General features: G+C 36.0%; 2 protein-coding genes across 15 annotated transcripts in view; one reads left to right on the top strand and one right to left on the bottom strand.

Moving 5' to 3' along the window:
- Positions 1 to 6,450, top strand: part of ITGBL1 (integrin subunit beta like 1) — a 264,136-nt gene extending 257,686 nt beyond the window's left edge. For 2 of the 3 annotated variants that reach the window (XM_017861608.1, XM_017861619.1), the window contains 3 exons: positions 53 to 166; positions 1,158 to 1,265; positions 2,343 to 5,722. In XM_017861608.1, the coding sequence (XP_017717097.1) occupies positions 53 to 166; positions 1,158 to 1,249 (206 nt within the window). In that variant the 3' untranslated portion in view covers positions 1,250 to 1,265; positions 2,343 to 5,722. Of the gene's footprint in view, positions 1 to 52; positions 167 to 1,157; positions 1,266 to 2,342 lie in introns of all 3 variants that reach the window. The other variant, XR_001883239.1, reaches the window with a different exon arrangement.
- A 60-nt stretch (positions 6,451 to 6,510) lies between these two features.
- Positions 6,511 to 22,294, bottom strand: part of FGF14 (fibroblast growth factor 14) — a 726,201-nt gene continuing 710,417 nt past the window's right edge. For all 12 annotated transcript variants that reach the window (XM_017861628.1, XM_017861668.1, XM_017861679.1 and 9 more), the window contains 2 exons: positions 11,793 to 11,991; positions 6,511 to 8,536 (listed from right to left, as the gene is read on the bottom strand). In XM_017861628.1, coding sequence (XP_017717117.1) covers positions 8,400 to 8,536; positions 11,793 to 11,991 — 336 coding nt within the window. In that variant the 3' untranslated portion in view covers positions 6,511 to 8,399. The remainder of the gene's footprint in view (positions 8,537 to 11,792; positions 11,992 to 22,294) is intronic.

Genomic DNA, 22,294 nt, shown 5'->3' with positions numbered 1-22,294 from the left:
TGGAAACCTTTAGTTGTACGGTGATGGTGAGTAATAGCCTTTGTAATTTCAGGTTCTTGTCATTGTGGGAAGTGCATTTGTTCTGCTGAAGAATGGTATATTTCTGGGGAATTCTGTGACTGTGATGACAGAGACTGCGACAAACATGATGGTCTCATTTGTACAGGTGCAGTATTAACCTTTTCTAATTGCTCTATGCCACAGTTTGTTATAGAGCTAAGCGACACTCATCATGCAATGCTTTAGGTGGCCGGACCAACAGGGCCAACTGTGAATATGGAATATCTACCAAAGGCAAAGTGGGCATTTGGGAAAAAACCCTCACGTTATTCCTGGGCGTAGAAGAATACAAGTGAATGAAGCTAAATTTTGTGATTATTTGGAATACTTCCACAAAGTAACCTCCCCAACACAAACTCACATGTATCTAGTTATATATTGAACACAGAAAAGAATTTTCTTGGCACATTTTACTTTGAACATGGTGTAGGGAATGGAATATTCTTTTAAACAGAATCTGGGTACCACTAGTTGATGTGTTGGTTGCTTTTAGGGAACTGGATGTGTGTATGGGGGAGAAGTATAAAGAGAGCTCAGCCGTGTCATAGCCACTGCTATCCTCATTTATTGAGTCCCTCATAATTGATTATAAATTCATTTGTTGTGCCAAGTTACAGAGGAAACAGAGACATGTCCTTCTCAGCTCTAGCTGAAGGTAAAAGATGACTCTGAGTGTCATTAAGTTAGACCCTTGCTTTCTGCCCATCCTTACTACATAAGACTCTGTTTGCTGATTACTTGGCCTGCCTCATGTTATGTCAAAGAGCTTTATGTTTTTCAGTATTTATTCATAAGTCAGACATAACTTGCTCTCTAAGGGAAACAAAATTGTCACCTAAAAGCCTAGTTGGAGTGATACACGATGCTGACTATCTGGTCGGTAAAGGGTGGCACCAAATAAATGCCACTAATTGTTTGAAAGATTAGATGTCTCATAGCTGCTTAATAAAATGTAATAATAACATCATTGCACAATAAGAAAATCTACCAAGGATGAATGAAATGATTTCATTATGGACACTTGTGATTTATGATAGCATGTTTAAATTTGGCACATTTTGATCATGATCATGATACCCATGTGTATTTTATTGCAGGGAATGGAATCTGTAGCTGTGGAAACTGTGAATGCTGGGATGGATGGAATGGAAATGCATGTGAAATCTGGCTTGGCTCAGAATATCCTTAACAATTACATGAGAGAGGTCTGGATTCTTGTTTTTTCTAGGCCATTAGAACATATAAATGCAAAGGAAACCCTGTATAATCACCACTAGGACAGGTTAAAAAGACCATTGTATATTTTTCTATTTCTGAATTACGAAGGAAATCCGAGTACCTATTAGAAACGAGTTATGCAAATTTAGATGCAAATAACACTAGAAAAAAAATGTTTCTTCCATAATTAACATAAGTGGTTCCTAACGAGAGCAATTTTTCCACCCAAAAGACATTTGGCAACATCTACAGACAATTTTGATTGTCACACTGGGTGGGGTGGGGAAGTACGTTGTAGGCATTTGGTGGGTAGAGGCCAGGGATGCTGCTCAGCATCCTGCAGTGCACAGGACAGCCCCCAAACAAGGAGTTAGTTAGCCAGCCCCATATGTCAGTGGCGCCCAAACTGAGAAACACTGAGTTATATGGCTGTTAGGAATCCACATTCTTACACAAGAAAGACCATATTAGAATCTAAGGAAAACATGCATATTCACATTAATCAATTGATCAGATTTTTCCAGAATTCCGTATCAGTCAACATTTTAATATGGGGACAATGAAGACAAACACACAGGAGGTAGAATATCAGATTGGGGCTGGATCAAGGGCAAAAACTGGTCATTAAGTCATTTGACATTAAATCATTTAGCCACTAAGTCATTTGTCTACTCTCACTTTAAACTCATCAAAGAAGATTCTCTTAAAGAAATTATGAAAAATGTACAATTTAACATTTTAAATAAATAGTGACAGAAGTTGTTTATACTCTGTGTCAGTATATATTTACCTGCTGATAATTTATTTAAAATGAATTGTTATTTAGGGAGATCTATTTTAGGTTTCTAGAAATAAGACATCACATTTTAAAACTGGGCAGGGGTTATATGTATAAGAAATCTGATTTTAAATTTATTCCATAGTAATGTGNATATGTATAAGAAATCTGATTTTTAAATTTATTCCATGGTAATGTGGCCTTTTAAAAAGACAATATTGAGTTACATATATAATGGGCCTGAAGTATGCATCCATTTCCCTTAAAATACTTTCTTTTTTCTAAGGATACCTTACTGGAAACCTGAGGTCATGCAAAGAAGTCAAGAAGAGAAATACTGTGATAAAATGGCACCAATCTCAGAAGCTCACAAAGGACCAAAAAAAAAAAAAAAAATCTAGAAATGGTTTAAATAGAAATTACAAATATTCACTCAGTGATAGGAACAAAATGTTTATTTTCTTTATGGTGAAACTTTGCTTTGTATGAAATTCACATTGAATTATGAAAGTGTACAATAATTGGGACTTCCCTTACATATTTACAGGTAAATCTACTTATACACATTAGTTTAGGCAACCTGTAATTATTTAGAGCTAAAAAAACCACTTTTTTTCTAAAGGTGAATTATTTTGTAAAATCCTAGAATAATGTAGCAAAATCATTTCCGTATTACTTTAAAATGAAAATTTTTACTTGGAAATTTTATTTTAATGATGTAAATATTCTAGAGTCATGGCTTAAACTTTATAAGTCAAATTTCCAAAATAAGGAAAATATGCATCCACTGAGTTACTTAAAATTTAATATTGAAAATTATTTTAAGAGAACATTTAACTGATGCTGAGTTTTATAGTCCTAACAATGTTCTCATAATGTAATAGATTTATAAAATTGTTATCTCTATCCTGAGATTAAGGAGTGCAACCATATTGTAGTTCTATTATTATGTAAATTGATATATCTTTTTTGTAAAATGAGGGAAATATAAGTAGTCAATAAATAATGTAGGTTATATTCATTCTTCTTCACTACCTAAACATTTTAAGCTGCAAACAACCTATTATTATTGTTTTGTAGCAATTTTGATGACGTATTTGCTGATGCACAGACATTGGAATTCATTACATTATCTAGCCATCGTAATACAAATGACCTTTGGATTTCCCTACCACAGCGGTTATCCTCCTGTCAAGGACCAGAAAGTTAAACTTTATGGACCACATACATCCCTGCCTCATATTCTTCTTTGTTGGTTTCTGTTTAATACTTTAAAGCTGTAAAAAAATAATAATTCCTTCTGAGCTCCCAGGCCGTACAAAAACAAATTAAGGGTGGATTTGGCTAGCGGCTGGGCAGTACTTTGTCAGCCTCAGCGCCACTGGAACTGCCCCTGATTGTCTACGGCTCATCAGAAAACCTCAGGTGTGTCTTGTTTTTCTTATAATCCTCTGTATGTTATTATCCTTTTTATTAACAACTACAACAAAAGTGCTGCTCTTTTCATAGTCTCATGTAAGAAGAGTGTCAAAAATGTCCTCAGCATTTGTTTTCTCAGAAAAAGAATTTAGATATTGGGAAATTATCATACCATAAAGTTCAAAATGTGACTCATCTAAAATTTTGGACAAAGATGAAAATATAGTCAGCTCTGTTCTAGTGTTCATTTAGTTAGAAACCATAGTACTGGAACTGTATTATAGTGTAAGTTTCATGGTACCTAAACTCTAAGGAATGCTTTTTCTTTGAAAACAGAATTATTTTATTTTTACTTATTTCTATCCCCTATGTTTATTTGTGTGTGTGTGTGTGTGTGTGTGTGTGTGTGTATCTGTGGTTTTGATGTCAGCAATGCAAACACCAATATATCTATTAAGAAGTGATTGAATTTAGATTGGAAAAAATAAAATAGTTACATGTAAAGACATAGATTCTTTCCTTCTTAAATATGATTTTGTACTTTTCAACTCTACGATAGAAACTCCCTCCTAAAAACAAACAGGGCAAGAACAACTTGTAATGAGTGAGAGAAAATAAGCAAATCTCATTGGCTTTTTCCTGTTTTTAGGAAGTTGCTGTGGGATTAATGTCAATTGGAAGAGATGCAACAAGTTTAGAGAAGGTGTTGGGACTAACCCTGCTCGCTTGGCAAATCATCACTGAGGTATTCCACCCAAGGACTTTTTCAAAAAAGTCAACTAAAGTGCTAAGTCATAAGGGGAGAGCCTTTATACTCATTGTCTTTCTGGGCTCCTTGAGTTTATCTGGATTCCAACAGCACTTTGGAAGTACTGCCTTCCAGCACTTCAAATGCAAATACAATCTCTGCCAGTAGACATTGGAATTAGACTTAGTGAAAACCAAGAAAAAAAAAAACTAAAATATAACTCAGGCTTAGTTTGCAGACTCAACTGTCAACACTTTGAAACCCTACTCCGTATTCAAGAGAGTCAAAGGCCCTATGTGTCACATTGTAGGCTAAGAAACCTAAGCTATGACTACTATTTCCCTCAAAGTAAGACAGTGTACATCCTGGATTTTGATATGCCTGCATTTTGGAAAAAAAAAAAAATTGAGGATTTAGCCCAATCGCTTTCCCTTGGTATAGCCTTGTTCTGAGTTAAAATGGAACAAAATTTCAATTATTTTTTCATCTTCTTCTCAACTGAATGTTAGTCAATGTGGTCTCTTCTTGATTATGTATCAAATGTTAATGATCTATATAATATTAGGGGGATAATTTTAAATGAAGTGATACATATCTAACTTAAAGAATAAGAAGTTTTGGTTTTGCTTTTAAAGACAACCAAATCTGATATTGTTCATCCTGATAAAAATAACTTTTAGTGCTTAAAGCATTAAGCAAGTGGCTAGGTATGATAAAGAATCTCTGCTTGCTCCCCAAGAGGCAAACTATTAGAAGAACTGGAGCAGGAGTCCTTTGGACCCACTGTGTATCTCTTTAAGCCACTCCTACCCAAAAACATTCGGGACAAGCAAACATTTAGAGCAGGAATCTCCAAATTCTTCAGGATTTGTAATGAAATAATGCTCAGTTCCATTTTGCTCTTTACATAGAGTGGAGAATTTGCATGTCTTCTCTAATTTTTCCAAGTAAAGTGGTAGCAAAATGTTTTAAAAAGCAATCTTATATTAGAAAACAAAAATGTTGTCACTTGAAATATCAAAACAATTGACATTTCCAAGCATTGTTGAGGGACTGGCAAAACAATCAGCTACTATCACAAATCAGTAGAAATAACCCTCCCACACTGGATATGCATGCAGAAGGAATGGAGTATTATAGAGACTTGATACAATGGACATATGCACATGGAGGTACAAAACACACGGTCTTTAAATACAAATGAATTCCATCAGATTTACTATACGGAATATCAGTAGTGACAGATTGCACTTACTTACTTAATAACAGCAAACTTAGTTTCTGAGGGGAAAATATGGCGAAGTCTTATCCCAAACAAATAGCAAGAGAGGTATCATCAAAGAGCTAAAATTTTCTTTGGCATGGTAAAGGGGGAAATTGAGTTTACCAACTTATTTACATGACATTTCTCTATACTGGTGGGTGATGCAATGCCATTTTGTTACATAAAGTTGTTTGATGTTTTTGAATATGCCTTCATATAAATATTTTATTCAATATGTTGTATTTGTGAATACAACAAATGATATTAAACACAGAAACTGTACAATGCAGACAAACTCTTTGTATGCAGATTAGCAATACATACCAACAGTTCTTGATACACAGGTACCTACTACATGCAGCTCATCAGTGCTGTCCTCTTCCCATGCAACAGGTGAGACCAGACACAAAGTAAATGACCTAACTCAATTACAAATAACAAGGACCCCTCTGCAATATGTCTAAACATATATTAGAAGAAAGTATTTGACATCCTTCATAGGGATAAATGCCCTTATAGACACCCCATATATAAAACACCACAGAGATACACATTTACATAAATCTCAGTCATTTACAAAAATAAATCTTAATTTAAACCAATAAACAGACTTGCAGGGGACAAAGAAACCAGCAAGTAGGGCTGATTGATTATCAGTAACAAACAGCTGGGACTGTTTGCGCTGTGTGTGTGTGTGTGTGTGTGTGAGAGTGTGTGATGTGTTGCTGTAAGTAGTGTCTATAAGCCCATTTGATTGGATTACAAGTTAATTACTCATAGTTGGCCACATATTATGGGATATATGTTTTCTGAAAATAATTGGTTAATGGAAGTTATTTTAACTGATCCTGTTAAAAAACAGTAGACTTCAAAATGACATAACACCATATCAAAAATGACCAAAGGAATCATTTTGTTATATTTGTAATTTAGCATCATTGACAATAAATCTACTCAAACATTCTGCTAACTTTTTATTTATTCAAGTAGAATCCAATATGAAAATGAAATAAGCATAAACAGTTAAATTTATACTAAACCTTTAATCAGCTAAGCAGGCCAGAATTTTTTAATGCTGGGCAAGGGCTGTCATGAAGATTTATGAAAGCAGTGACAAAATAATTTCCCAATAAATACAGTGCAGATGGGGAAAATGATGACTGGGTCATCCTCCCACATAGAAAGAATAACAAGAGGCCAGTACATTGATCCCACATATAATTTTCAATAAATGAGGTTCAGTTTGGTCTCAATGAACTCTTCTGAGAAGAAAACATTGAATTTTATTAGGTGTACACAGAGTTAACAAATATATTCCCAAACAGTTTAGTATGAACCCCTTTAGATCCAGTATTGAACATTTTGCATGGAATCTTCACTGTGTAGTCAACTGTTCCTGGCCTTTCTTGGTAGTTGTCTTCCCTAAGCTCAGAGTTTAAACAGTATTAAATTAAAAAGGAAATTAAGATTGCCAAATAAAACAAAAGGAAATAAATGGAATGGACCAAAATCCTGATGGATGAATGTGTTGGTTTGCCTTTATTTTCATCTAGGATAATTCAACAGACTGTATTCTGAGATCATGGCAAGGCACCTCTAACCCAGCCACTGGGCAACAGGAGTCCCAAATGCTGAGTTAGAGGCATGTACTGGTGAAATACACAGTACCGGACTCAGCATGCTGAGCTAAAAAAAATATTTTTCCTAATATGTCCAGTTTAAAAACTTGTCATTAAACACCAAAAATAGTAAAGTCTAATTTATAACTAACGTTTGCATTGCTGCTGCAGGAAAGACCACAACAGCCGTCTTGCCCATGCTCTGCTGGGTATGAGGGGAATGCAGCCAGAAACGGGGATGGCGCTAAGTTTGGTTCATTAAAAACAGGACGGAGTATATCTGAAATGGATTTAGGTAGCGCAATTCTTGTAGGTTGTAATTATTGGTTTTCCTTTTTTTTCCAAATAATGAGAATTAATAGATGAAAAATGAACCTTAATCAGGCCTACAAGGCCTACAGAAATCTTTGGACCCACTTTCTCAAAAACCAGTGGGTCTTGCTCGCTGGGCAAGGCAAATGTTACCATTACCAGTAAGCTTGTGATATGTATAAAACACACACACACAAAGAAACTAGAGGGGGATGTCAAACACATATCATAGAGAGCTTCCCTGGATTGTGTTTGAGCCATTTTCCCGCCCAGGCAATGCCGACCTTGGGAGCACAGTATCTGCTACTGAACAGAGCGTATATGTGTGTTTAATCCATAGTGTGAGCCAGAGACAACAATCTTAATCTTTATAGATGCAATTTGTAATAATAGGTTTAGAAGGCTTCCCGATTCCCTGATTGCTCTCCGACCTAAGCCAACGGCAACATTTAAGATTTAGAGGAACAAAATCCCTGCAAAAGGTCACAGACAGTGGAGCGAGCAGCCCTGTAAAAATGGGAAGAAGAGAAATCCATAATAGCACAGGTTTACAGCGTCTAACTAGAAATTACTCAATATTATTTGTGTGCTACAAAATTGAACTTAAACACATAGATTTCGCTGAAACAGGACTCAAAAAGGATTATGGGTAGCTGTCAGCAGGCAAGGTATCGAGTGTACTTGTGAAGTATGTCATTCACATGAAGTGTCACAGTCACAGAAAAGATATTAAAAAGGCATTCCATATCTGGTAGGGCATTCCATGGTCTGAGTTTAGCTGGTTATCCAGGTGTCTTCTTGTTGTGGGGGGTGCAACAGGTTGAGATTTATCCACTTGCAACAGAGAAGTTCGGAGACAGCAAAGAGTAAGCATTAGCTTACTTCCTGCTGCTCTTCAGCCACAGAGCAGGAATGTCTGGTGAGGATAAATCACTCAACTGTGCTCAGGACGAATAAGTCACAACACCTGTGAGGATCTGGCTATGTTGTCTTACTCTTGTTGACTGGTTTGCCTCCATTCATTATTGCAGACGCACTTGTGCTTTTACTTGGCGTCACCCCAGGCTTCGGGACCGTTTCCCCAACATCATGCAAAGATGGTTCTCGGTACATGGCAACTAGTGATGGGAAGAAAGGAGGAGGAAAAGCAAACATTGCTTGGTTAGTTGTGAGAATGGTCCATCCATACATGCACAGACCACTACAGTTTGCCCATCTCTGTTTTCCCTGAAGTAAAGCAATTCCATTGAGAAGGAATTCCTGTGGTAAAGCAATCATTTCCAGCCCGCAGAGGACATTACTCCCGTCACATTCTCTGGTCTGTATACCTAAAACATGGACATGAGTGTGCATGGATTTCTGTCTAGGACAAAAGGTTTAAATGGGAGCTATGGCCTCTTTGTGGGTCCATGATGTAAAACAAACACACACACACACACACACACACACACACACTCTCTCTCTCTCTCTCTCTCTGTCTCTCTCTCTCTCTCTCTCTATAGGAAAATGACAGGCATTTAACTTAATTCTCAAAAAAGAAAACTCAGACTTCCCTTCCACTGCACACTAATGTCAACACCTGAACTTCTCATTCATTTCAATCAATCTTTGCAAGCTGCGGTATTTACATCCTAGAACATTAAATTACTTTCTCTCATGTGGTTCAAAAGCAACATAGTCATACTAGTGTCAACTTCAAAGCTACACAAAATAATAACAAGTAACTCTCTTCCCATAAGCCAGAGCCTTCAGGAGATTATTATTTCAATGTTCATTTCCTACAATCATGGAAAGAGACCCTTGGGCAGCCGAAGGCAACTCCTCATTTTCTGCTATGTTACTAAAAATCTAATAATTGACATGATATAGGGGCAGAAACAGAATGGCAAGACAGCAACTGAAACTACCTGAATAAACTCTGAGGAATTATCTAAATAGCGTCTGGTGACACAATCACAGTAGTTCATGTGGCTTTTTAGAAAATGATTTTTGGAAGTCCCGGGAAAGGACATATAAGAGTGACTAAAGCTTGGGGAAAACTAGGGATTAAAGTCATCTGCCATCAGGAATACAAGTGCATTCGAGCTGCCCAAACTGCTTTTCAGGTTTTGGAAAGTTGAAGGTATTTTACGAAGAGCTCTTAGGTTTAGTTAAGATGAACTATCATATGCATTCTCTATGTTCAAGGGGGTAGAATGTGGCCATTAGTATCAATGCGGCACGTGAGTTTTCATCAGCACACATACTTGAAAGTGCAAATGTACATAAGGCTTCTATTAAATGACTTGCTAAGGTAGCAAAAGGAACTAATGCATATTCTGAAAGCACATTCCAATCCCTCACTCCTACTACTAATTAAATTAGGAGAAAAAGCATGAAGCATTGACCTTGATTTTCTATGTAGTGAAGTTGTATCAAAGATATGAATGCCCCAGAGTACCAATAATCAACCAGATACTTAATTCGTCCTAACATTTCCAATAACATAATTTATATTCGGTATGGGTTTTGAAAGTTTGAAATTAATTTTCCTCTATCAAGTAAACAACGTGATAACCTCTGTCATTATAGTACCTACCCCCTTAACTCTTTTTAGAGTACTTCTGCTAATTTTTTGAAATCATGAAAACTATTGTTTCTCTCTTTCTCATATATATATATATATGTATATATACACACACAACACTCATATACACATAACAAGTAAACACATGAGTGAAACACCAAGTACCATTCTATACTACATCATTATTGTCTCAGATATTTTCTATGGGATATGCAAAATAACCGGTTCCCAAATTCCACCTCGGTTAAATGACATAACAGCCCTTTTGGGTTTTGTTACATTTATGCAGCTAAAAGGTAAGGTTCTAAAAATCTAGTCAATTCTTCACTGTTGACAGAACATAAAATGAGTGAAAAGAGATAAAGCAAGGTGGCAAATAAACCATGGTCTTGTTAGAGCGTCTGTGGCCTTATTTTGACATTTTTTATTTGCATTTAAATATTGGTGAGTCCAATGTTATAAAAATTTATTTAAAACAATGAAAGTGTATCATTGATGTGTTTTTTGGGAGGTACAGAGAAATCCTCTAACTTCTTTCTATTCTAATCATCCTTACGATCCACTATATACTGAGAATAATTCACTCATATTACAGACTCTGGAATAATTTGTCTTTTCCTACATAGGCCCTGGTGGCTGTTTCGGTTTCAATAAATTGTTCTACAGAAAATAAAATTAAGAGTGACAGTAAGTCAACATCATTGAAATTATAAAAGTAGTATTAGCCAACAAGAGTGATTTTCTGAATTTAGGCAAACAAAGTTAATTATACACTCACAGATGATGAAGAATTGACTGTTCAAATTTTTTTATTTCAATATAGAGAATATGCATTATGAAAACAATATGCATTTTCTCTTGATGGCTAAGTCTTTCCTGTAGGAATAAAACACAAAAGAAAATGAGCTGTCCAAGCTAGCTTAAAGTATTTACTGAGTTATTGTAGATCTGATCTTCTGCAAAAGAGTAAACAAAAGTACTTGAATAGAAAACACATGTGAATAGCCTAAAATCAAGTATTTTTGTAATTCTCAAATGTTACATAGATAAAAGTAAATGACACTTTTGGCAGAATCATTAATGAGAGAGGTGCAGATGTTGTTGATTAATTAAACTTTGTAGCCTGCTCTTTAGGTATCCGATTGAAGTAAATGTGAAGTTTCCATTCATTTGGCATGGATGACCAGATATACCCCTTCCTGTACACAAATGAATGTGGATAAATTATTTTAGTAAAAGAAGTAATGCTACAACTGTATACAGTGAAGAATTATGCAATTTGAAAGCAGATGTGTAACATCAGCAAGTTTTTTAAGAGTCAAGCTATTATCTCTTAATTTTCTGTAATTATAATAATTCACAAGTAATTACTTTCACCTAGATAATATCAAAATGGAAAATACTTTTGATTCCACACTCAAAACTTATTTTTTTCTAATATACTTATTATCTTTTTCTAATACACTTATCACAGGTTTGTATCATTACATATTTAAAATTGTTTTAAATTAATTAATTAAATTATCTAAGAGTTAGAGTGGCTGTAGCAGTGAGGATTTGAGACACTGGAGGTGGCAGAGAAGAAATTTTTCCTGGTACACATACATATGCAAATACGGTAAAGTATATAAGAGGCACAAATTCTAAATGAATAACTTAAGTAGGCGTCTGTGCAAACATCACCCAGACCAAAATAAATGACAATTCCAGCATTTGTGAGGGTTTCTTATAGCCTTGGTAGACCTATGAATTTGAAAAATAAAATGTGTAATAAGTCTGTGTAATAATAATGCATACATAATACTCACCTTCCAATGGCTTGGGTAGAAAATGAGCTGCTGGTTTGGTTTTCTTTACTCTGTTCCCTTTCATAGCTTGCCCTTCCTTATTTAATCCCAAAAACCAGGCTCTACCAGATTCCTGTTGTCTGTACAGCATGGATGAGTAGATTACATAATAATTTTCAAAAACAGATTCTTTAAACTTGCATTCAGGGGTAAAAAGTTCCTGTGGGGAGAAAAGGAAACAAAGGTTAGAGGAAGGAACTTGATCTTCACTATACATTCTATTCATTCTCTAGAACGTTTCCCAGCATGGTGAAAGAGGCCCTTGGCATGGAGGACCGGATATACCCCTTCCTGCCACAATAATTGTCTATATATTTTTAAAATATACAATAAATTGAGAAGAATCTGCTACTATTGAGAATATACAGAAGCAAAAGTATATCATAAGAAAACAGAATACATGAGCAAACTAAAGATTTAACTTAAACAGAAGACAATTCAACCAGAGTATAATCAGAAAGGGATCATTAAAGTAGCATCAGATATTCACAATAAAGTGAACCAAATAAAATACACATTTCAGATGTTTTATAATCTGTTTTACATGTTTCCATAGGAACAGTGATACAATACTCTTAACAGTTGCCAGTTGTTCCTTGGATCACTGAAATCATAGGGTGATACATTTTACTTCCAAAGGAACAAACTGAAACCTCAAACTAAAACCATGACAATCAGCTGGCTTACTTGCCAGCCACTAGAGCTATTGTTGTACAGCCAGATGAGGTCAGGTGTCATGTTAGCTGGTCATAGTGACAGGAGCTGAAAATAATTCAATGGGGCTCCAAACCTTGAACTCTTGAAGATAAACATCAAAAGCTGCTCCAACTGAAAAACCACCCAGCATTTTCGGAAAGCAGTTTGTTAAATACTACTATGCTCAATGCCATGGACTACATTAATTGATGAGCAGCACAAAGCTTGCTACTTTACAACTATTATCAATGTCAGAAATATTCATAGCTGATTTTTATATACTTCTTACTTTGGGATGAATAATAATGAATATAATCCCATGCAACATTAATAAAAAAGTGATAAGGGTACAATCTACATATGCGTTTTTGATACTCCTCTATTAAAAGTAAATTTGAAATTCAACCTGTCTGGTTATAGACCATGAAAGACACTTAGCTAGTTTTAAATAGGTCTAACACTGTGCTATTCTATATGTATATAAATATAGATGGAAAATAGATCCTTACTGTCCTTGATCTTTTTAAAAATGCCACTGGACTAAAAAATATACACAAAGTTTTCGTTTTTCTTTAATAGATTTTATTATTGCAGAAAATAATAACTTTTGTTTTCTTCTAAAATGTCGTATACCCATTCTGAAAATATTCCTTAGGGGCTAAAACTAAAACTTTAACGGCTTGACTTTATACTAACTGTAATTAGGAACATGACCTAATGTCATGTAGAAATTTCCTTTCAATGTTTCCCATAAAAGTGTGAATTATCAAATGCTGTCTCATGCAGGAGACAATTTATTCAGTGTGCTACATAACTTTAATTCACTGAGAGCTAATAGTTTTACAAGGGGAACAGGCTTTGTTAGTGGCAGATGCTTTTCAAGACAAAGACAAAGATGACAGTTACAATGATCAATTTGATGAAATTGCAATAGCCAAATGACAGATTTAGCCCTCTCCTGGAGCAATTTATGTAGATCTTTATTTCTTCTTGATGATGCTACCTCAGATTAGAATAAGACCCCATCCAAATAAATGCTCTGGCTTTCCACTGAGTTCTGCACCTCCAAATATCCTCCTATTAGTTTTCTCACTAATAAATGAGAGTCTCACTGAGTCAATGTCCAGGCCATGCGCCAGAAAAAAAAGATTGGTAAAACAGTACATGTTCATGCATTTATGGTGAGTAAAACAAAATGGAAAGCTATAAATCTGGCTTCTCCCCAAGAGACTAATAAATATATTGGTTGAAACTACACCTTCTAAAACAAAAGGATTAGACTTTGGCATTTCACTTGTCTTTTTACTGAGACAGGCCAGAGCATCTAAGCATATTGTTTACTAGTTAAAAACCTATCTTAAAATCAGCTATGAGTGAGATGGTAAGAGCCGACCTAGTGGGTAACTTAGTGGAAGTCAGAGGAACCTGGCTCTGCCTCCTGGGCTTCAGGTGTCTCTGCCCAGAACCTGGCTCACTGATGCTCATCCTGTTGCTACAAACACCAGAAACGTAGGGCCAGAGGATTCCCTTCTGATCATCACTGCCTTAATGTCCAAAACATGATGAACGGTGCTTGCAACACCATCAGCAACTTGGGGATGTATTGTCTCCATTCTGAATCCACTATGTTGAATATGAAAGAGAAAAAGATGCTTGATGTAGAGGAAGCAATTTATTCTCGGTGGATGCCTTAAGGACTTCTGACACTACATCTTTTCAGATGAAATGTTCGCATCCTAGGACTCTAAGGAAGTCAATTCCACAACACCTTTCTGTGAGCTGTGCCTGTGACTTCACAGATAGGTGATTCTTTCTGTCTTCCACAAGTGAGAACTACTGCCTTCAGTTGCTTGTGATAGTGGAGACTGGTATATTTTCAGCCTTCTTGTTTGTGGCTAAATAATTAATGCACACACACGCACATGTTACATTCAACGATGTTATTGTCTAGTACATTTTCTCAAGACTTTTTGAGAAGTTAATCTGTTCCTCCAATATTGAAGTCTCAAATAACCCCAGCATTTCCTGTAGAACCAATAGAACCAATGGAAGTTGAGGTTAGTTGCTATTTGGTGTCATCAGTGATATACTTTCAACATGTAAATGGGAAGCAATGGAGCAGATAAACATCGCCTGTGGAGGCAGACCGTAGGATTCAACCCTGACCCCACTCCTTACTAGCTGTGTGTTCTTGGGGAAATTACTCACTCTCTCTGGGCTTCAGTTTCCTCATCTCTAAAATGAGGACAAAAATCATAGGGCAATAAGGTAGTTAGGATGATTGAATGAATAAATACATATTACACATTTAGAAGAGAACTCGGTATACAGTAAGCCCTCAATAATTATTCTTTAAAAGTTTCTCACTATTTATAGTCAAAAATATATCCTGATTAGTTACTTCAATTCTGTGAAAATCTCACCAAATCAAAAGTCAGCTACACAATTAGTCAATGAAAATGGTTTTACACAAAATATTGGATTCAGCACGAAATATACCAAGATAAATAAGAGTAGTCGTACATTTCAAGGAAAAATGACAGAACAATATAATATTTGTTATGAGTGACTTATCTATAAAATACTAGAGTGATTATATGGGGAGTAAATGGTATTGCAAAAGGCAAGAGATGGGAAATGGCCTGGTACATTTGGAGAACTGTAAGTAGTTCATCACTGAGATACAGGCTTTGTGGGACAGAATTGGAGAATGCTGTGGATGGGAAGATAGGTTTGAGAAATGTAATAAGGGGTCTTGGACACTCTAATAAACAAATTAGATCTCTTATAAGTGAGAGGAAGACATGTTGAATTCCTGAATATGTAAGGGAATAATAATATGGCCTGATTCGTATTTTATAAATACAAATCTGTTGGCAGTGTGGAGGATGATTTCGAAAAGTTAAGAATATGTCTGTACTGATGTTTTCAACCCTAATCTCTCACAAGATGAACCTGAGTATGTGTGTGTTCACGTTAATAGTTAGTATTAATATTATAGAGAACCAGAACACACAAAGGGGAGAAATATTACCAGGATTATGACACACTGACTTCTGAACTTTTGGTAGCCAGGACAAAAGAGAAAGACTATATGTTATAAAATTATTCAAGAAAGAAAATATTTTCCTTTTGAAAATGAAAAGTTTCTTGGCATGAACTTTTCAAAGGTACTTCCTTATAAGGGACCTAAAAAAGTGACACTGACCAACATAAACAAAAATGCTCTTGAGAGTAATTGCACAGTCACACTTTGTGCTTCCATCCTGCAGTATGCTTTAGGAAGACAGATTGCAATGAAAATGTCCAATAGGCAGAACTACTTCAAGTCCAATAGGTGGAAATAATTGTAATTGATGGAAATAATTGTAATTGTAATTGTAATCTCCAGGGATAATGTGCACAGCACGGGCCACAAACTCAAATGCCTTGAATGACCAGGCAGATACAGGAGTGAGGCAAGCTGGCATGATCATGGCACCGTAATGAGGACAAATGGCCTCTGACTCAGGCGCTGTGGTGAGGAGATGAAGACAGTGGTAGAAGCAATGATTTTTTCAAAAAGCAGCTCTCCCTCACATTGTTCTCCTGTGAAAATAAAAACCTTAGATCTTTAGAAGATCTGATTTTTCAAAGGAAGTGAGAAATGTAAGTTTCTACATATAATCTCCTTTTAACATTGGCAACTATTTCTTAGTTTTTGTTTTTCAACATTGAGTGGGTCAAGGGGCCACGGGGAAGCCTGTGAGCCTTCAATATGAGACCCCAATGCAAAGCAGCAAGAACCAAAGAAAGAGGAGCCCTACTTTCCTTCTCAAAGCCGTCCTCGTCTAATTGATAGTTCCTATACAGTTGGATAATACAACTATTGTGCCAGTGAAACACTCTAAAACTGGCAGTGATAATATGAGAATGCTTATTTAAATTTAGGGTTAAATATAAACTCTTTGAATCTGCCAAAACGAGATCGATAAGAAGTTTGATGTATCTTTTTCTCACCTTGCCTCCTGCCTATGTTTAGAACCATCACCACCACCACAACAACAAAATCAACAACAGATGAGTTCCGGCAGAAGCTTGAATATTAATTTGCACCACTGCCAAACTAAATCATCAAGTCATAGGATAGAGAAATGCAATAATTAAACAGAAATGTTATATCTTTTTTATGTTGTGGTTGTTTTTGAAATGAAAGCACCATCTGTGGTGTACTTATTATCTTAACAGTAGCAGCAGAATTCCTCTTCTGAGGGAAATGCCTTTGTTTAGGAAAATACCCTGATGGGCCATTTGCATGTACAAAGAGAGACTTCTGGTTTCAGGATGAAAGGAGCTCTTCTTCCATAACTCATGAGGAATGAATAACTGATAATCTGGCAAAACCATAACCTCAGAATTGAAAGTGACCTTGAGAATCTAATCCAGTGGTCCAGCAAACTGGCTCTCAGGCCAAACGCAATTTTCACCTGTTTTTGTAAATAAGGTTTCATTGGAAAACAGGCACTTTCCTTTGTTTATATATTGTCTGTGTCTGCATTTACACTACAAATTTCAGAGCTGAGTGGCCGAGAAAGATCTTTATGGCTCACAAAACCTAAAATGTTTACTATATGGTCCTTTGCCAAAAGTTTGCCAATCCTGATCTAAGGTAAAATTTGAGGACTTTCCAACCTAGGTAATTGAGGGAAGAGTTATTAACCCAACAGCAAATTCCTAAGGAGCTAAGCATTCCCAAGTTAAACTTGGATTGTACATATTTTCACACACGCAAACATATACAACCTGAAGGAGAAGTTTCACCAGTGATTCATTCTTGGAAAAGCCTTTACGTTCTGTTATGTGCCTGGGCTTCCATTAGGAATTAGCCCACCAACTCCACTTACTGTGTCATCTTGGTGTTATCTAAGACTAAATGAAAATGATGTTTTTGTTAATGTCTTCAAGTTTGTCCACCACCACCATTTAAGGGAAAACTATAAAAGAGGCATTCTGAACACATTCACAACATTTTTTAGATTACGAGGCAATTCCAAAATAACTTAAAAAGAGGAAATAGAGAAACGATATTCGACACATAGTAGCAAATAGTGTTACTGGGGGAGTCCTTGCTCCCAGAGCTCCCAAGATGGTGGCAAGCCTCGTGTTCTCTGACCTGGGGTTCTTGGCCTCATGGATTCCAAGGAATGGAATCTTGGGCCATGTGGTGAGTGTTATAACTCTAGTAGAAGCCATGGGTCACAGAAGAGAACCCTGGAACCAGTGACTAGTGTTCAGCTCGATTAGGAGGAACCCAGGCACTTAGCCGTGCAGGAACAATGGCAAGCCTTTAGCCCAATTGGGAGTGGCAATGTGTGCCTGCTGGATCAGAAGCACAGCTGACACCCTGCGGGATCCAGAGGGATGGAAGTCAGCAATGGGTCTGCGACTGCGGTAAACAACAGTGGTGGACAGCAAGCGAAAGTCCCAGCCGTAACAAACATGGACCAGAAGAGAGTGCAGTTGCAAGATTTAATAGAGTGAAAGCAGAGCTTCCATACAAAGGGAGGGGACCCAAAGAGGGTAGCCTTTGCTGGCTCGAATGCCTGGGTTTATATATCCTGCTGTGCTCTCAGGCGATAGATGATTGGCTATTTTTTCACTTCCTCTTTTTGCCTAATTAGCGTTTTAGTGAGCTCTCTGATTGGTGGGGTGTGAGCTAAGTTGCAAGTCCGGTGTTTAAAGGTGGACGTGGTCACCTTCCCAGCTAGGCTTAGGGATTCTTAGCCTAGGAAATCCAGCTAGTCCTGTCTCTCAATAGTACATAATAAATACATGATAAATAATAGCTACCAATACTTTACTAACCTCTGTATTCCAGAGTCATCCCAAAATTCAGTCCCTTCCCATTAACAGCTCAATAAGGACCCTTATCCTGGACTCCTTCAGAGTATCTCTCCTCAGAGGAGGCTTCAACTTAAAGGAGGAGGAGGTCTCCAAGTCCAAGTTCTTACTTTTAGTATAATATTAAATAACAAAGGGTTCTTACAAATATCAAATAAGATAAGAGAGGTGAAAAATAATTTGTGAACTAGAAATTAAGTTGTAATCTGTAGTTATATTGACAATGTAAATTGAGTTTGAAAGTGCAACTCAAATGTTGATTGTCACCATGAAGGAGGCTGTTATTTAATTATTCTTAATAGATTTCAACTTAATTAGACATACCTTTAGATGGGAATTCCCATGTTCAGATCCACTTAATCTGAATTCTCAATTTTTTTTCTTCCCTTTTCTACTGTTTGGAGATTTGATCTACTAGAGTTTATCCTGAGGTCAGGAGAGATTTATCCCAATCTCTTTCATCTTTTACAGTTTTGAAATCAGTTGTATCCTTTAATGCTACTGTTCTGACACTAACCACTTCTTTAAAACAAAAAGGCAGACCACTCTTAAGATGACTTAGAAAGAAAAGAATATTGCAAACTTTTAGAAAGATTTTACAGTCCTGAAGTTGAAACAAAATATTTGTAGTTAACACTCAAAAGCAGAAAATTAAGTTGACTAATGTACTTTATTTACATAAAGTTGTATGTAGTTGAATATTTATAATATTGGGCTGTGACTAATGCCCCCAGGAGGAAAATAATTAGTGACGTGGTTGTGTGTGTACCTCAAACAAAAGCATAATTATGTGTGAGTTTAAGGGACAACTTTTGGCAGGGCGCGGTGGCTCACGCCTGTAATCCCAGCACTTTGGGAGGCAGAGGGAGGCAAATCATGAGGTCAAGAGATGGAGACCATCCTGGCCAACATGGTGAAACCCTGTCTCTGATATAAATACCAAAATTAGCTGGGTGTGGTGGTGCGTGCCTGTAGTCCCAGCTACTTGGGAGACTTGAACCTGGGGGGCAGAGGTTGCAGTGAGCCGAGATCATGCCACTGTATTCCAGCCTCGCGACAGAGCAAGACTCTGTCTCAAAAAAGAAAAAAAAAAACAAAAAGAGAGAACTTTTTATCCTAATTACAGGAACCCAGGGCATTTAAGGTATATTTCTACCAACACAAGCAGTCTCAACAGCCAACTTGATATTTATAGGGACCAAATTCTGTTTCTTAAGTAGTTTCCAGAACCAAAATGAAAATTAAGTTTTTGGCAGTATGGCAGTAAAGATAATTCTCAACATTTAGAGATTAACACATCATTAGATACAATAATTTATTAAGTATTATGTTTTATTATGTTTATTACATGTTTTATAACATTTATTTTAATAACTAAATATAAAATAATTTGATTTAATGTTTCACTTATTCAATATAAATATGTATTATATATTTTAAAATATGTATTATATATGTGTGCATAATTTTTAAATATACATAAGGAGATGTCTGTGTGTGTGTGTGTGTGCACGTACACTTAAAATGTGGTATTCAGGGACCAGTAGCAACTTCATCACCCGGAAGCTTGTTAGAAATGCAGAATCCCAGGCCTGCCCCAGACCTACAGAATCAGGATTTGCATTTTAACAAGGTCCCACGTGACTGTCTGCACATTAAAATTGGGATGCACTGGCATATATTCTCATTGCTACATAGAACAAATCAATTAACAATTACATTTTAAGAAATATCAATTAAATTGACATTAGTCATAAACTTGCTACCATTTCTTAACATTAGTACAAAATTTATAAAAGCAAGAAAATGGAAACAAAAATCTGTGCTATTTATGTCTATAAGTAAGACATTTTAAGATTATAAATAAAAATATGTCCAAACTTGTTCTATAATGTAAAATCTTTTTCTCTGGAATATACACATGTATAAACTCCTAAAATAATAATCCTTGTAAGATGAACAGATGGCACTAGTGCTATAAATATTAGCCAAAAATTCACAAAATAAATATGCTCAAGAAAGTATTAATACAACCATATATCATTTGTACACATTTATCAGTGTTCAACTGTGTTGCCTCAATATTAACAATAATAATGATGTTACTAACTACAGTTAACACTTAAATTATGCATATTTCTATATTAAGCACTGCTCTACACACAATATAATCAACTAATTTAACCCTCCTCATAATCCTATGGGATGACACTATTATTATCCCCATTTTAGAACTGAAGAAACCGAGGCACAGAAGGTTTAAGTAACTTGCCCAAGTACATTACTTTCATCAAGACAAATATAATTATTTAACTATTCCTACTCATTTATCATATTGTTCAATTGAAAGAATTTACTTTTTAAGATATGTGATCAGTTGCAAAAATGGTTCTAACTCTTCATCCTCCTCCTCCTAACCAATGACCTTTGCCATGTAATTTGCAGCATTCTCTTACTATGAACAAAGATAAAGAAAGTAGAGGCTTAACAAGTGCTTGTGCAGCTGGGATTGCCCTCTCTCTGTGCCTCCTCACTGCCGTGAGAGTATGCCTGGGCTACTCTGGCTGGAGGAGAGACAGAGGGGAGCAGAGCCAGGCTGATTCAATCAAAACTAACCTATTCCTAGAGGTGGTCAAGTCCTGCTGAGACCTACAGAGCTACCTAGCCAAGGCCCACTTGGTCTTAGTTTCACAAGCATATACAAACACTTATTGTTTCATGTCAGGTTTTGTGGTTGTTCATTAGACAGGTGATAACTGATATGTATAATTATCAATTTCACTGAATCACTCATTCAACTAAATAGGGAAAATATATATTTTATGCTGCTGATTTTTATCTACCTCTATACCTACAGATTACAAAATATATAGATGAAAGCAGCAAGGAATTATATAGCCTATCACTCTAGCAGAGGTGACACATCTCTTAGAGGCAACAAATATAATTATAAGGAGGAAAAAGGTAAAGAAAAAGAAGCATATTTTAAGAAGAGTTTTAAGAAAGTACCAAAAAATTTATGGGTACTCAAAATGAATCTTTCCTCCTCTTCATGCAACCTGTATCACCTTTTCCCCCTCACTGATGAATTAAAGAAACATTGAAAAAAATAGAAATTGGATTGGCTTCCCTCGATTGCCAATTATCCACCTAGGAAAAAAAAAAAAAGCTCCTTGCTGTTATTAACTCCCTAGGAAGGGGTAGAATGGGATGAGGGTGTCATAGTGGGTGGTGGTATGAGTAAAAATTGAGCTCTAAGATCAGACATGTTTGGTCATACATTAGCTTCTCAAAGGTACACTTTTTGGGCATGTGTAGGGTAATATACTAACTTATTACCTTATTACATTGCCTAAAAGAAAAATGTAAACCTGATATCGCTTTATGTGAAAGAAATCAAACTGTACATATGTAACAAAATCAAGAGAAAGTGCTGCCATGAGTTTTTTAAACATTTCTGCATTATCTGAGTAAATAATGTCACCAGAGAACAAATATACACAGTAATATGCAAGACATTTCTTTGTTTGACAAATACTCAGGCATCAAAGTAGAGATTAGTGATAGCTCAAAGCCAGATGGTCAGTTTCGCCTCATCCTCCATTTCAAGGACACTTAAGACTCAGTGATTCGTACTTTTGTTGTAACACAAATATCACATTAAGCCAAATATATATATGTGTGTATGTATTGTTACGTGTGTATACATAAGTGTATATATACATAACCATATCAATGAACATTTGAATATTTTAGAAATAGGGTTATCTTATTCAAAAGAAAAATAATAAAATATCCACTCTTCATAGTGGAAGTATGATCGAGGAACCTGTGCCTGTCTATAGATTTTATTTCCCCTCTGCAATAAAGCAAATACAGAAATTACG

This window comes from Rhinopithecus bieti, unplaced genomic scaffold (genome assembly GCF_001698545.2).
Source record: "Rhinopithecus bieti isolate Rb0 unplaced genomic scaffold, ASM169854v2 scaffold_2254, whole genome shotgun sequence".
NCBI classification, from domain to species: domain Eukaryota; kingdom Metazoa; phylum Chordata; class Mammalia; order Primates; family Cercopithecidae; genus Rhinopithecus; species Rhinopithecus bieti.
The sequence above is the reverse complement of the archived record's forward strand: the minus strand, read 5'-3'. Positions and strand labels throughout refer to the sequence as shown.